The sequence below is a fragment of the Hyperoodon ampullatus genome (genome assembly GCF_949752795.1).
Source record: "Hyperoodon ampullatus genome assembly, chromosome: X".
NCBI lineage: Eukaryota > Metazoa > Chordata > Mammalia > Artiodactyla > Ziphiidae > Hyperoodon > Hyperoodon ampullatus.
In genome coordinates, this window is record NC_136913.1 from 53,285,803 (window position 1) to 53,302,667 (window position 16,865).

At 38.9% G+C, this 16,865-nt stretch overlaps 1 protein-coding gene across 1 annotated transcript in view; it reads right to left on the minus strand.

The window, feature by feature from the left end:
• Positions 1-4,237: 4,237 nt before the first annotated feature.
• The window catches only part of MTMR8 (myotubularin related protein 8), a gene marked incomplete at both ends in the record, with an annotated part of 181,507 nt that continues 168,879 nt past the window's right edge, over positions 4,238-16,865 (minus strand). Inside the window, 2 exons of the mRNA XM_079728212.1 lie at positions 4,238-4,708; positions 7,304-7,430. Coding sequence (XP_079584338.1) covers positions 4,238-4,708; positions 7,304-7,430 — 598 coding nt within the window. The remainder of the gene's footprint in view (positions 4,709-7,303; positions 7,431-16,865) is intronic.

Genomic DNA, 16,865 nt, shown 5'->3' on the forward strand with positions numbered 1-16,865 from the left:
CACAGAAGCTGTTGGTTTCACACAGGCCAACTTCTGAATATGTTTTTGTTTAGCCCCAGCAAGACACATAGGCCTAAATTAGCTTTCAAAGCGCACTTGCCTTTTGTGAAGACAAGTCACAAATCGCAGAGCATGTAACACACTTTTACTTGCACTGACATCTAAAGGAGACATGGGCTGCTGTGACTGGTGATGAAACCAATACTTCCTATTTAAGGGGAAGGCACAGACTGTCAAGTCTCACAGCCAGGGAATCAGAGAAGACATGTTCTGTATGGCTTGAAAATCACTTTTTTTTTTTTTTTGCATTGGAAAAGCTTCTGTTGCTGCCATCAAATGTTTGAAAATGGAACTGCCTCTAAAAGGGAAACAAAGAGTCCTTTACAACCCCAAAGCTTTTCCCTTGTCCTTTGTTTGTTTGGCGTCATCTAATAGCCAAGCCATTTCTTTACATTATGTTAAAAAAAAAAATAACCGAATAGGAAAAAAATTTAAGGCTTTATCCATGTCTACTTTTTATTTATAAACGTCTATATAAAAAGTCAGGTCTAGATTTGGCACTTAGAAGAAAGTAATCAGATTTCGTTACAATCACATCTGCCTGTATCATACATAGAATTCTGGGAGGGAGAGGCCTGAGGGTGGGGGAGAGATTTGGTACAACAGATATCACTAAATCATATACTTTGGAAATTGAGAGAGAAAGTGAGGACAATCTTCCTAGGAAGAAACCAATCTGAAGTATAGTATACCCCTTTTGAGACAAGTATTTTTCTTACAGGAAATTTACATTTCCCTACACAACTGTTTTTATAAAATGCCACTTTATAAAATGCTCTCAGAAAAATTTCCCAGTGGTATATCAAAGCTTAACAGCATCAAGAAAAGGTGTTATGTGTTTAATAAAAGTCACTATGTAACAAAGATCAGACATAGTTATTAAACTTCTCTGTCTGCTAAATTCAGGCCAAGCTTAAATATTTACCGATCTGGTTTGAAAGCAACTCATAAAAAGACTTGGATTCCTTCTGGTTGGAAGTGTTTAAGGAAAGATCTTGCATTCAGTGAAGTGTGAAGTGTTTCTTAGACAAAATATGTCCATGCATGTTGACAGGCATGACAGCTGACTTGGTAGTAATTGAACAGTTTCTAGGGTGACTTTCCAAAAGATACCTGTGCCTAATACATGTACCATAAGCTTTACGTTCTTGCCCAGTCAGTGCCAAATAAAGTTTCATGCTTTCTTTCATACGGCAAACCCCATCCTTGAATTTCTTCTTTAAAAAGCTGCTACTTAGGTTTGCTATTTAGGATTGTTTTAGTTATTACCATGAGGAATCTGTTATTCTATAAACTAATACTTAACGCATTTTTAAGAAAGGTGTTCATGTAGAATCTGAGCATGGCCACACTCCCAGGCACGGAGCCTCCCTCGTGCTTGGAAAAGATAAAGAGTGACCCCAGGCCCATGTAAGCTGTGTAGGAAACAGGCAGATGTCAGGTTCATGGATGAGACAGTGGCAGGTGGTTAAATGCCTTCCTATTTAAGTGGGGCAGTCACATGAGAATGGAATTTTCTGCTCAGGGAACTGGAAGGGTAGGGCAGTGGCGGAGGGCGTCACATTTCTTTCACAGCGTAGGTGCTTTATGAGGGTATGAAATGAAAGCCATTAATAGATGATCTTTACTAGTACACCCAGTAACTTTCCTTCAGGAGCCTACCCTCTATTGCTAGGCTTCCGACTACAGATAGCTACTGGGTTTTTACCAGTGCATAAATATTTGGATTCTACTGAACTTTTTTCCTCCTTCAGATTTACAAATCCAACTGTAAAACAGGGAGGTGTTATGTGTTGAGAGTAAATAGGGGATTTTTACAAGGTTTTCCTTAGTTCCATGTATGTCATATACAGGCAACATAGGACATGCTGGGGAATAAAAATAATAAAAGACCAAACAAGTTGACTGGAAATAGCAGTGTTGCTCTTCACCACTTCTCAGTCTAGAACTATATTGAAAAGAACTTGTCACTAATGATTAATTTTGTTTTGGATCTAAGAAATAAGGTTTGGTACTATGTACCGCCCTTGTACAGGTCTGTAGAAATAAATCTGAGACCCTTAAACTAACTTTTTATAGGATTTGCAAAGGTCATTTGCCTTTTTTATTTCTCTGAAAAGACCTTAACACACTATTGGAAATATCATACTAGTTAATGGACTATAAAATTCAGATTGAGATATGGGAGAAAGCCCTGGGTATAAAGCAAGATCCAGAATAAACTCATTTGTAGCAGATGATTGGTATTGTCATCCTCTTTGATAACTTCCTTCACAAAGCCAGGGTTTAGATGGAGCTTCCAGATCAAAATGACTTGTACAAATCCCATTTTTTTCCAGAAGTAAGAAGTCAAATGACAACTGGCAACATCTGATGATTTATGTTATATAAGCCAAAGACCAAAGAGTGGAAAGAGGGGATGAAAAGATACAATAGGAAATCACATTGATGTTTTAAAATTATAGGAACAAGGCAGTTATCAAGGAGAGATAAGTAGAAAAATGGCCCCTATTTACATATAAAAAATGACTTAGAGTTCTTCCTTTAAATAGGAATATTTTTTTGTGTCCATAGTTTAGCTAGGGGTAAGAAATCAAGGAACTATCCTGGGTCTTCTCTGCTATTTCTAACACTTCGATTAAAAGGTCCCTCTTACTTATAGAGAAAAGTAACTAATGAGGTGATCCTTCAGAGATGTCTGTATTTACAAATGTATATGGTAGTAACAGAGGTGGCTCTTTCACTAAGACATCTATTTTTTTTTTTAGCTTAAACCAGACACATGGTATACAGAATAGACATCTTAGGTGAAGACATGGATTCTATTGGCAATGGGAGTTCTGAAAATGCTGACAATACGTAGTGCACGACCCAAACTAGCCAAGACTCACCCTACCCCAGCATGTGGAAGTGGGTAAACTATGACTGAATTTCCAATAGGAAAGTGTACAGCGTGTATCAACCCCAAATGGGGGAAAGTTTGGTGTTTAAACAACACATCCCCTTCTCCCTGGAGTATTTGGGCATGCTTTAAGAATAGACTTTTTTCAAAAGTGTACATTAGCACAAGGTGTTAAGACTACCAGATTTTAAAAGTAGTGCCAATTATGTCTAAAAATCCACAAACTTGATGTGATGTCTAGGGAAGTAAAACCACTGGACTTCATAAAAAGACCTAAGAAGAGGGAGTTCCCTGGCGGTCCAGTGGTTAAGATTCCATGCTTCCACTGTAGGGGGAATGGGTTCGATCCCTGGTCAGGGAACTAAGATCCCACATGCCACGTGGAATGGCCAAAAAAAAAAAAAAAAGACCTAAGAACAGTCCTGTTTTAGGAAAACTTAGATGGGCACATATGCCATGTGCAAGCCAGGGTCTAAAGCACTGAGATTTTCAGTTTACTCCTGAACTGATGTTGAGAATGCTATTGATCAATATTATTAATTCAGACCTCACTATTTTAGAATTGATCATTGTAGAATGTAGTGGATTTAAGTTTATCAATGGGCTGTCTATGAAAAAGGGATTTGGCTGAGTATTATAAGACCTAACCAGGGTGTGAGTTGGGGAAAACAAGTGTTGTAACTTAAGAAAACTATTTCCTTATATGTTCTAAACCACCAAGCACCCATGGATCATTTTGATTTATTTCTCAGGCAAATGTTGGGGTCTCTATTGGCAATAATGTTAGCTTACATTGTATGACTAAATATAATGGCAAGTAACATTTTCTTTTAAGCTATTCTGCAATTCAGTTACCTGTTGCACACCATCTCTCCACCCCCTCAACAGGGTCTTAATTCTCCACTGTGACAATATTGCAACTTGTTCTAGTGCTATAATAGTAAGGGTGGAAATGTAAGGGAGGCTGATCTTTAAGGAAAATGGAATAATGGAAGCAGCCTAATATCTCAGCTGAAAAGCAATATTTTTAAAGCTAAATCCCATTCTAGAATAATAACATATTCTTTCTCTTGCCTATATTCTAGGCTGCTTGACATGCATATACTGGTTGCTTAACTAGTAAAGGCCCTAAATCCCCTTCCAGACTCTTAAGTGGGAGGAGGGGTGCCCTGGCTCTGCCCATTTAATCCAATTAGAAAAGCAGCACAGCCTTTTTTGAGACAAGGATCATTGTGGGTGTTGCAGGTGCACCTAATATGGAAGCAGATGAATAGCTCACTGTTGCTTAGAGAAACCTGCCTCCTTGGTGATAGCCTTAGAGAGTCCTGTGTCTTCAGAGATGCCTGTGGTCCCAGAGAAGCTCATGGCCCCAGAGGTGCTGATGTCTTCATAGAAGCCCATAGCCTTAGAGGTGCCCGTGTTGCCAGAGATGCCTGAGAGCCCAGAGGTGCCTGTGTCTCCAGAGAAGCCGACATCCCCAGAAATGTTTATGGCCCTAAGGTTGCCCATGGTCCCATAATAGTCAGGGTGGAGGTCTGCACACTGGCTTTTTACTTGATCCATCTGAACTCGAAGGCCTCCTTCTCTAGAAAGAGTGCCATTCTCCATCAAGGTATTCAGGTCTCCATCAATACCCATAAAGCCGAGATGACTGGTTAAAGGAGTTCCCAGGTGTTGAGATAATAAACGCCCTAATTGAGAGCAGGTACAGACTTCTTCTGGTGGCTCATCATGGGCTTTCACTTTCTGTCATGGGAGCAAGGAATGGTTGAAAAGAATTAGAAACCAGAGTAAAACTAGGCAAATATCACATTGACCTACAGAGATCTTTCCTGCTGTCACTTATATGGTAGCAAATAACCTTTTGCCCCCTCCTCACCCTCAAACATCTTTTCTTCATCACTTGACATAGTGCTTTAAAAGCCCTACTACTAAAGACCCTCAAGGGTCTTGTATATATAAAAGTTCCCTTTTCTGATAAATGCAATTTTATTACTGGGAGCAGGGAGGGCAAGGGAAAGGATCACTAACATTTATTGAATACCTCCATGTGCCAGGCAATTTAAATATAGTATTTCCTTTTATACTTAAGAGTCTTCTTAGTTAGGAATTAGCTGTATTTTACAGATGAGGAAACTGAGGCTCAGAGAATTTAAGTCACCCCAAATTCACACATTTAGGAAGTGGCAGAGCTGGGATCTGACCCTGCCTCTTCTTAATGCCAAAGTCTATGATCTGTCTACTACTTCATGCTATCTCCAATGGATATTTTCACCTTCAGGGATAACACAATGATTCACTGATACTTTACAACAGTGATTCTTAACTTTTTGTGGGTCATAGACACCTTTGAAAATCTGAAGAAAATGATGGACCTTCTTCTCAGAAAACTGCATGCATTCACATATGAGTTCATGAGATGGCACACAAACAATTTTTAGGTATAATTTCAGCGGTTTCACAGATCCCCTGAAGGGAATCTGTGGACATCTATGGGTTCATGGACTCCAGTTAAGAGCTCCTGCCTTAGGGTATAAGCATACCACTCTTATTTTCCTGGAAATCACAAAATCACACACACACACACACACACACACACACACACACAGTGATAACCCTTGGAGAGAGAAACTGAATGGGTAGGTGGCTGGGAGAGTTTTTTCAACGTTCCATTTTGTACATTTTTGTATTCTGCATAGTCTTTTTTTTTTGCAGTACGCGGGCCTCTCACTGCTGTGGCCTCTCCCGTTGCGGAGCACAGTCTCCAGACACGCAGGCTTAGCGGCCATGGCTCACGGGCCCAGCCGCTCCACGGCATGTGGGATCTTCCCAGACCAGGGCATGAACCCGTATCCCCTGCATCAGCAGGAGGATTCTCAACCACTGCACCACCAGGGAAGCCCTGCATATTCTAACTTTATACTTGTACTGCCTTTTTTTTCTTTTAAACGTCAACAGGGTTATCTGTTGGGCTGCTTTTGTTTCTCTTCTCTGTATTAAAAAAGGAATGTTAATAATAGTTATTATTTTATTTTATTTTTTTGCGGTATGTAAGCCTCTCACTGTTGTGGCCTCTCCCGTTGCGGAGCACAGGCTCCAGATGCGCAGGCTCAGCGGCCATGGCTCACGGGTCCAGCCGCTCCACAGCATGTGGGATCTTCCCAGACCGGGGCACGAACCCATGTCCCCTGCATCGGCAGGCAGACTCTCAACTACTGCACCACCAGGGAAGCCCAAAAGTTATTATTTTAAAAGGAAGCCTTACTTACTTTTAAACTTTAGAATCAGAAAGTGATCTGATTCTATCTAGAATGAATGTGATTCTCTCAGGAATTAGGCAGGAATAAGTGAAAGGGCTGTGTTTAGACTAGGAGACCTGCTCTGGAGGCCTTGTGGAGAAGGCTGCTAATAGGTAAAAAAAGAGGCAGGAGACATTAGGAAAATGTTTCCTACTTCTCAGTTCTGCCTAGGGCTTGACCTTCCTGGGGCTGCTTGTTTCCTTTGTTTCCTATGATTTTGAGTTATGCTTCAGTTTTTTCCTTCCCCTTCCCCGTCTTCTTTTTTTTTTTTAATGGAACCAAGTAACTAACTGACTGTTACCTGCCAAGAGGACATTCAAAAGTTTAGGATCTGATGTAATCACAATACATTTATTTTCACAATAAAAGGATATTTGTTTACTTACAGTGAGCAGAAAAGCTATGCCTTATCTGGTCGAAAGGAGGTTCACACCCAGTACCTAAACAGCACACCCTTTCCAAGAATTCTTTTCTAAAAAATATGCCTCCCCTCTACTTCAAACACACCCTTAGGGACCTCTGGATTCCAGAAGCAGCTCAGCATTTTCCATTTTTTGAAAGGAAATCCCCGTTGACTTGTTTAACCTCTAATTAAAAACAAGTGTGTGACTTTGGTTTTGCTGGTACAATGAGCAGAGTTTATAATCTACATGGGAAAGAAATCAGATTTTCATAAGGTTTTTCTAATTGGAAATATAACAATTTCATTGTTCTCATTAGTACACCCAAGAAGTTATACTTATTGATGGATAACAAATATTTGTATTACTTCCCTGTCATTCCCTCTTGTTCCTCCTAATAATCCCATCCAGATCCAAAAAGGGAACCAATCCACTTGTTTAGCTGAGTGTTATATTTACCACTTAATATGGGATGGAAAACAAGAGTTGTGCCTTAGAGCTTTATAGACACAGGATGCTTGGAAAGCAGAGAGTATAACAAGCCAGCCAGGCAGCTTCTCACAAGTACCAATTCAACTCTCAGTGGATTGGGCCTATTCAGAAGGGGCAAGAGGTTCTCATTTTGAGATTTAACTCTTCACCTTTTCTAGTTTGTGCACATCTGCCTCCAGCACTGATCTCTGCTTCTTAATTTCCAAGAGGCTCTCTATCATACTCTGCTTGGGCTGCAGCCCTTTGTCAAAGCGGTTATACATCCCACACCAGAACCTTGAATAAACAAAAAGAAAAAAAAGTGGGTTAGCTTAGCTGGAGAAATAGATTATTTATGTTTTCCTCATGTCAAGGAAATATAGCCTGGTAGGTAGGCATATCTCAAAAGTAAGGTAACTTTGATGACATTAAAACGACTGGACATGCTCATAATTTAAGAGTAAAGTTCCTAGCGGAAAGATCTCTGCTGAAGACAGGCTTCCTAAAGTCATACTGAGCTCACAGCCACCTCTAAACACACCCCTTGACACGGCCCTGCCCCCATAGGGACAAGATCCAACTTCACCCACCAGTGGGCAGGCACAAGCCCCAGGACCAACCTTAACCACCAGGGGGCAGACACCAGAAGCAAAAGGAGCTACGATCCTGCAGGCTGCAGAAAGGAGACCACAAACACAGAAAATTAGACAAAATGAGATGGCAGAGAAATGTGATCAAGAAGAAGGCACAAGATAAAAACCCAGAACAACTAAGTGAAATGGAGATAGGCAATATCCTTAAAAAAATAATTCAGAGTAATGATAGTAAAGATCTCAGAAAAAGAATGGAGGTACAGACAGAGAAGGTATAAGAAGTGTTTAACAAAGAGTGAGAAGATTCAAAGAACCACAAACAGATGAACAATACAATAACTGAAATAAAAAATACACCAGAAGGAAATCAATAGCAGAATAAATGAGGGAGAAGACCGAATAAGTGAGCTGGAAGACAGAGCGGTGGAAATCACTGCCACAGAACAAAGAATGAAGAGAAATGAGGACAGTCTCAGAGACCTTTGGGAAAACATTAAATGCGCCAATATTTGCATTATAGGGTTCCCAGAAGGAGAAGAGAGAGAGAAAGGGTCTGAAAAAATATTTGAAGAGATAATAGCTGAAAACTTCCCTAACATGAGAAAGGAAATGCTCACTCAAGTCCAGGAAGTGCAGAGTCCCATACAAGATAAACCCAAGGAGGAAAACACCAAGACACATATTAATCAAACTGACAAAAATTAAAGACAAAGAGAAAACATTAAAAGTAACAAGGGAAAAGCAACAAATAACATACAAGGGAATCAAAATAAGGTTATCAGCTGATTTTTCAGCAGAAACTCTGCAGGCCAGAATCCAGTGGCATGATATATTTAAAGTGATAAAAGGGAAGAACCTACAACCAAGAATACTCTAGCCAGCAATGCTCTTATTCAGACTTGACAGAGAAATCAAAAACTTTACAGACAAACAAAAGTTAAGAGAATTCAGCACCACCAAAAAAGCTTTACAACAAATGCTAAAGGAACCTCTGTAGGAGGAAATGAAAAGGCCACAACTAGAAACAAAATTACGAAAGGGAAGGCTCACCAGTAAAGGCAAACACGAATTTGGTAAAGCTGCAGGATACAAAATTAATACACAGAAATCTCTTGCATTCCTATACACTAACAATGAAAGATCAGAAAGAGAAATTAAGGAAACAATCCCATTTACCATCACATCAAAAATAATAAAATACCTAGAATAAAGCTTCCTAAGGAGGGAAAAGACCTATACTCTGAAAACTATAAGACACTGATGAAAGAAATTAAAGATGATGCAGACAGATGAACAGATATACCATGTTCCTGGACTGGAAGAATCAAACTTTTGAAAATGACTATACTACCCAAGGCAATCTATTGATTCAATGCAATCCCTACCAAATTACCAATGGCATTTTTCACAGAACTAGAATAAAACATTTTAAATTTGTATGGAAACACAAAAGACCCCAAGTAACCAAATCAATCTTGAGAAAGAAAAAGGGAGCTGGAGGAATCAGGCTCCCTGACTTCAGACTATACTAAAAAGCTACAGTCATCAAAACAGTATGGTACTGGCACAAAAACAGAAATATAGATCAATGGAACAGATAGAAAGCCCAGAAATAAACTCATGCTCCTATGGTCAATTAATTTATGACAAATGAGGCAAGGATATACAATGGAGAAAACACAGTCTCTTCAATAAGTGGTGCTGGGAAAACTGGACAGCTACATGTAAAAAAATGAAATTAGAACATTCTCTAACACCATACACAAAAATAAACACAAAATGGATCAAAGACCTAAATGTAAGGCCAGACACTATAAAAGTCTTAGAACAAAAAAGGCAGAACACGCTCTGACATGAGATTAGCTCAAGTTGGTGGAGTATAAGGATGTGAGCTCACACCTTTTTATGAGAACACCAAAATCACAACTAACTGCTAAACAAACATTGACAAAAAAATGCTAGAACCGACCAAAAAAGATACCCTATATCCAAAGACAAAGAAGAAGCCACAATGAGATGGTATGAGGGGCACAATTGTGATAAAATCAAATCCCATTCCCACCAGGTGGGTGACCCACAAACTGGGAAACAATGAAACCACAGAAGTTCTCCCACAGGAGTGAAATTTCTGAGCCCCACATCAGGCTTCCCAGCCTGGTAGTTCAGCACTGGGAGGAGGAGCCCCCAGATGATCTGGCTTTGAAGGCCAGCAGGGCTTGGTCTTGGGAATTCCACAGGACTGGGGGAAACATAAACTCCACTCTTGGAGGGTGCACACAAGGTCTCCTGTGCACCAGGACAGAGGGGAAAAAAGCAAGACCCCATAAAAGACTGGGCCAGGCCTACCTGCTAGTATTGGAGCATCTCCTGCAGAGGCAGGGGGCAGCTGTGGCTCGCTGTGGAGACAAAGACACTGGCAGCAGCAGTTCTGGGGAGTACTCACTGGCATGAGCCCTCCCAAAGGCTGACATTAGTCCTACCCAACAGCCTGTAGGCTCCGGTCCTGGGACACCTCAGGCCAAACAACCAACAGGACGGGAACACAACCCCACCCATCAGCAGACAAGCATCTTAAAGTTTTCCTGAGCACGGTCCTGCCCACCAGAGGAACAAGACCCAGCTCCACCCACCACTGGGCAGGAACCAGTCCCTCCTATTAGGAAATCACAGCAATATCTTTTTTGACCCACCTCCTAGAGTAATGAAAAAGAAACAAAAATAACAAATGGGACCTAATTAAACTTAAAAGCTTTTGCAAAGCAAAGGAAACCATAAACAAAACAAAAAGACAATGCACAGGTTGGGAGAAATTATTTGTGAACAAAGTGACCGACAAGGAGTTAATCTCCAAAATATACAAATAGCTCATGCAGCATTATGTCACAAAAACAAACAACACAATAAAAAAATGGGCAGAATATCAAAATAGACATTGCTCCAAAGAAGTCATACAGATGGCGCAAAAGCACATGAAAAGATGCTCAACATCACTAATTATGAGAGAAATGCAAATCAAAACTACAGTGAGGTATCACCTCACACTGGTCAGAATGGCCATCATCAAAAAATCTACAAACAAATGCTGGAGAGGGTGAGGAGAAAAGGGAACGCTCTTACACTGTTGGTGGAATGTAAATTAGTACAACCATTATGGAGAACAGTATGGAGGTTCCTTAAAAAACTAAATATAGAAGTACCATAAGGTAGATAGATAGTGGGAAGGAGCCGCAGAGCACAGGGAGATCAGCTCGGTGCTTTGTGACCGCCTGGAGGGGTGGGATGGGGAGGGTGGGAGGGAGGGAGATGCATGAGGGAGGGGATGTGGGAACAGATGTATATGTATGACTGATTCACTTTGTTATAAAGCAGAAACTAATAAAAAATAATAATAAAAAAATTAAAAAAAAAAAAAAAAAAAAAGAAGTACCATGTGATCCAGCAATCCCACTCCTGGGCATATATCCAGAGAAAACCATAATTCAGAAAGATACATGCACCCTAATTGTATTTGCAGTGCTATTTACAATAGCCAAGTCATGGAAGCAACCTAAATGTCCATTGATAGAGGAATGGATAAAGAAGATGTGGTGCATATATACAATGGAATATTACTCAACCTTAAAAAAGAACAAAATAATGCCATTTGCAACAACATGGATGGACCTAGAGATTATCATATTAAGTGAAGTAAGTCACGAAGAGAAAGACAAATATCATATGATATCACTCATATGTGGAATCTAATTTAAAAAATGATACAAATGAACTTATTTACAAAACAGTTTCACAGATTTCAAAAACAAACCGATGGTTACCAAAGGGAATACATGGGGATGGGGAGGGATAAATTAGGATCCTAGGATTATCATACACATACAGCTATATATAAATAGATAACCAACAATGACCTACTGTACAGCACAGGGAACTCTACTTAATATTCTATAATAACCTATATGGGAAATGAATCTGAAAAAGAATGAATATATATATATGTATAACTGAATCACTATGCTGTACACCTGAAACTAATACAACATTGTAAATCACCTATACTCCAATAAAACAAAAATAAAAACAAAGGACCTGAATCATTTTTTCAAATAAGAGATACAAATGGACAATAAGCACATGAAACTATCATCACTACTCCTCAGGGAAATGCAAACTAAAACCATAACATATCATCTCATACCCAATAGAATGGCTACTATTTGAAAAAAAACAAACAAAACAAAACAAAAACAAGTGTTGGCAAGAATGTGGAGAAATTGGAACTCTTGTGCACCACTGTGGGACTGTAAAGTGGTACAGCTTCTATGGAAAACGCTATGGTCATTCCTCAAAAAAATTAAAAATAGATTAACCATATGATCCATTACTTGCACTTCTCAGTATATATCCAAAAGAATTTGAAAATAGGGCCTCAAAAATACTTTTACACCAACGTTCATAGCAGCATTATTTACAAGAACCAAAAGGTGGAAGTTATCCAAGTGTCTATAGATAGATGAATGGATAAACAAAATGTGATATGCAGTCAATGAAATATTACTCAGCCTTAAAAGAGAATGAAAATTCTGACAGAAGGTTCATATGGATGAACCTTGAGGACATCATACTAAGTGAAATAAGCCAGAGATGAAAGGACAGATAATATATGGTTCCACTCATATGAGGTATCTAGAGTATTTAAATACATAGAGACAGAAAGTAGAATGATAGTTGGCAGGGGATAGAGTGAGGCGGAAATAGAAAACTGTTTAATGGATACAGAGATTTCAGTTTTGTAAATGGAAAATTCCTGGAGATTGAACAATGCAGATATACTTAATATTACTGAATTGTACACTTAAAAATGGTTAAGATGGTAAATTTTGTGCTATGTGTATTTTACCACAATTAAAAAAAAAATAATAAAGAGTGATCCCCAAAATGCTTTACCCAGGTTCTTCAAAGGATAACTAGTATAATATCACAACTAGGATGATATTGATATAGTCAAGATAACAATTCCCTCACCATAAGGAGTACTTCTATTGTACTTTTATAGCCACACACACCTCCGTATCCTCTATCCTCCACCCTGTCCTTAACCCCTGGTAACCATTAATCTTAACAATTAATTTTGTCTTTTTAAGAAATTTATATAAATGGAAGCATAAAGTATGTAACATTTTGAGATTAGCTTTTAAAATTCATCACAATTCTCTGCAAGGTGTTGCATGTATCAATAGTTCATTCCTCTTTATTGCTGAGTAACAATCTCTGGCATTGATGTACCAGAGTTTTTTTTTTTTTTTTACCTACGAACAATTTACTTGTTGAAGGAAATTTGGGTTGTTTTCAGTTTTTGGCTATTATGAATAAAATTGCTATGAACATTAGTGTACAGGTTTTTGTGTGAACAAAGTTTTCATTTTTCTGGGATACATGTCCTGGATTGCAATTAGTGCAATTGTTAGATCATATGGTAGTTGCATGTTTAGTTTTTTAGGAAAGTGAAAAACTGTTTTCCATAGTGATTATACTATTATACATTACTGTTATATAAATGAGCTAAAGATGGCCTCTGCATATTGGCTCTATATTGTTTACTTCTTCATAGAAGGCTGGGACCTGTTAGCTGAAAATCCCATCAGTGCCAAACTCAAAATTTTACCCATCCAATTGTTTTAAACATAGCCCAAATAAGCAGTTTTTAGCCATTTAAAGCCTACTTGCTTTGCATACCCTGAGAAACTGCACTCAGTATCCGCAAGCCATAGATAAGATGAATTTCAGTGCAATAACTGAACAGGTGCTCTGAACCACTAGACATGTGTTGAGTTCTGCCAGAGGGTGCTTCTCACCAGGGCACTGCCTAAAGATGAGGTAGAAGCTTAAACTTCTGGGGGAGATGAAATGGAAGGCAGGAGACTATGAAAGAGGACTAGTGCCCACTAGAGGGCAAGGCAGCACAATACCATCATGATAGTGATGAGGATATATTACCCTCTACTTTCCTGGTAACTAGTTGCAAAAGTTAGATATAGAAATGGTACAAGGGGAGGGCCAAAAAGGAGGGGCTGGTTCTCACTTGGATAAAGAGATATATCCTCTCTTTTTTCCTGAGGCCCAGTCTCTCCTTAAAGACCTAACCCTGGAATCAAGTAAAAAAGGGGCTGCCTGGCTATATAGAATAGATCTGGTGAGGAACAAGCTTCACCTTATGAGGGCTGAAGTTAAGCAATTGGTTGCCAGAATTGGTGGCTCAAAATGGAAAAAAATAGTGTCCCTACTAATTAGTGTGAAAGGTGGGAATGACCAACAGAGGAGGCTTTGGACCCCAGTCTATATATACCTTTTGATATAGATTTTTATGCCTTGGAGGGCTAACCATCCTATGTTAGGCCTCATAAAGGCCTAGGAAGACTGGCAATGGAAAAAGTTAACTGAAGCCAACTGTCTCCTCCATCAGCTGAGATGTTGGAGTGGACTTACTAGGTAATAGAGGATGCAGTATAGCATGAAGTATGATGACTCTGCAAGTCCAGAGGTGACTTAATTAGGTCCTGAGTCTACCCAGTTGTTTGACAGGAGGGCTCCTGTTAAGTATAAGTTCTTTTTATGAGCCATGACAGCTAATGCTAAAACAATTGAAGAGGTCACAGCTGCCCTACATTTAAAAGAAACTCATGAAAGACAAACTCAGAGTTGTGTCGCTTGTTAATTCTACAAACAATACCCTATTTGGCCTAAATTGAAATTGCTATCAACAGTGATGCCTCTTTCCTCTAGGCTAAACAAACCAATTAAAACCAGGCCCGTGCTTAAGTGTGACAAATGAGATGAACAAGAGAGGTTATACTGGATCCAAATAAACAAAGGGAATACATATTGGATGATCTCTGGTAAACTGGTGGAGTAATTACAATATTTACTAGGGTTAGATTACAATCCTCAAAATGCATCACCTTCAAAGACAGCTACCATTGCAAAGACCACTACTGATCTCCTCCTGTGGCAGGCACCAGCCCCCATATAGGGATCTGGCAGTAACAGAAGGGGTGGTTGTAGAACCTGGCCTCTTCTAGTAGACAATCACACTTTCAACATATTAAATATAGTTTTTATTTTTTTGATATTGAGCTGCATGAGTTGTTTGTAAACTTTGGAGATTAATCCCTTGTAGGTTGCATCGTTTGCAAATATTTTCTCCCATTCTGTGGGTTGTCTTTTTGTTTTGTTTATGGTTTCCTATGCTGTGCAAAAGCTTTTGAGTTTAATTAGGTCCAATTTGTTTATTTTTGTTTTAATTTTCATTACTCTAGAAGACTGATCAAAAAAGATATTGCTGCGATTTATGTCAGAGAGTGTTCTGCATAAGTTTTCCTCTAAGAGTTTTATTGTGTCTGGCCTTACATTTAGGTCTTTAATCCATTTTGAGTTTATTTTTGTTTATGGTGTTAGAGAACGTTCTAATTTCATTCTTTTACATGTAGCTGTCCAGTTTTCCCAGCACCACTTATTGAAGAGACTGTCTTCACCACTGTATAATCTTGCCTCTTTTTATCAAAGATTAATTGACCAAAGGTGCATGCGTTTATATCTGGACTGTCTATCCTGTTCCATTAATCTATATTTCTGTTTTTGTGCCATTACCATACAGTCTTGATTACTGTAGATTTTTGGTTTAGTCTGAAGTCAGGGAGCCTGATTCCTCCAGCTCCGTTTTTCTTTCTCAAGATTGCTTTGGTTATTCAGGGTCTTTTGTGTCTCCATACAAATTTTAAAGTTTTTTATTCTAGTTCTGTGAGAAATGCCATTGGTAATTTGATAGGGATTGCAGTGAATCAGTAGATTGCCTTGGGTAGTATAGTTATTTTGACAATATTGATTCTTTGAATCCAAGAACATGGTATATCTTTCCATCTGTTTGTGTCATCTTTGATTTCTTTCATCAGCATCTTATAGTTTTCAGAGTACAGGTCTTTTGCCTCCTTAGGTAGGTTTATCCCAGGTATTTTATTCTTTTTGATGCAATGGTTAATGGGATTGCTTCCTTAATTTCTCTTTCTGATCTTTGGTTGTTAGTGTATAGAAATGCAACAGAATTCTGTGTATTAATTTTGTAACCTACAACTTAAGTGAACTCACTGATGAGCTCTAGTAGTTTTCTGGTAGCATCTTTAGGATTGTCTATGTATAGTATCATGTCATCTGCAAACAGTGACAGTTTTACTTCTCCATTTCTAATTTGGATTCCTTTTATTTCTTTTTCTTCTCTGATTGCTGTGGCTAGGACTACCAAAACAATGTTGAGTAAAAGTGGGGAGGGTGGACATCCTCGTCTTGTTCCTGATCTTAGAGGAAATGCTTTCAAATTTTCACCATTGAGTATGATGTTAGCTGTGGATTTGTCCTATATGGCTTTTATTATGTTGAAGTAGGTTCCCTCCATGCCCACTTTTCAGAGAGTGTTCATCATAAATTGGTGTTGTATTTTGTCAAAATCTTTTTCTGCATTTATTGAGAGGATCATATGGTTTTTATTCTTCAATTTGTTAATGTGGTGTATCACGCTGATTAATTTGTGCATACTGAAAAATCCTGCATCCCTGGGATAAATCCCACTTGATCATGGTGTATGATCCTTTTAATGTATTGTTGGATTTGGTTTGCTAGTATTTTGTTGAGGATTTTTGCACCCATGTTCATCAGTGATATTGGCCTGTAATTTTCTTTTCTTTGGTATCCTTATCTAGTTTTGGTATCAGGGTGATGGTAGCCTCGTAGAATGAGTTTGAAAAAACCAAACAACCCAATCAAAAAATGGGCAGAAGACCTAAATAGACATTTCTCCAAAGAAGACATGCAGATGGCCAAGAGGTACATGAAAAGATGCTCAACACCACTAAGTATTAGAGAAATGCAAATGTAAACTACAATGAGGTATCACCTCACACCAGTCAGAACGGCCATCATCAAAAAGTCTACAAGCAAGAAAGCTGGAGAGGGTGTGGAGAAAAGGGAACCCTCCTGTACTGTTGGTGGGAATGTAAATTAGTACAGCCAGTATGGAGAACAGTATGGAGATTCCTTAAAAAACTAAACATAGAGCTACCATATGATCCAGCAATCCCACTCCTCAGCATAT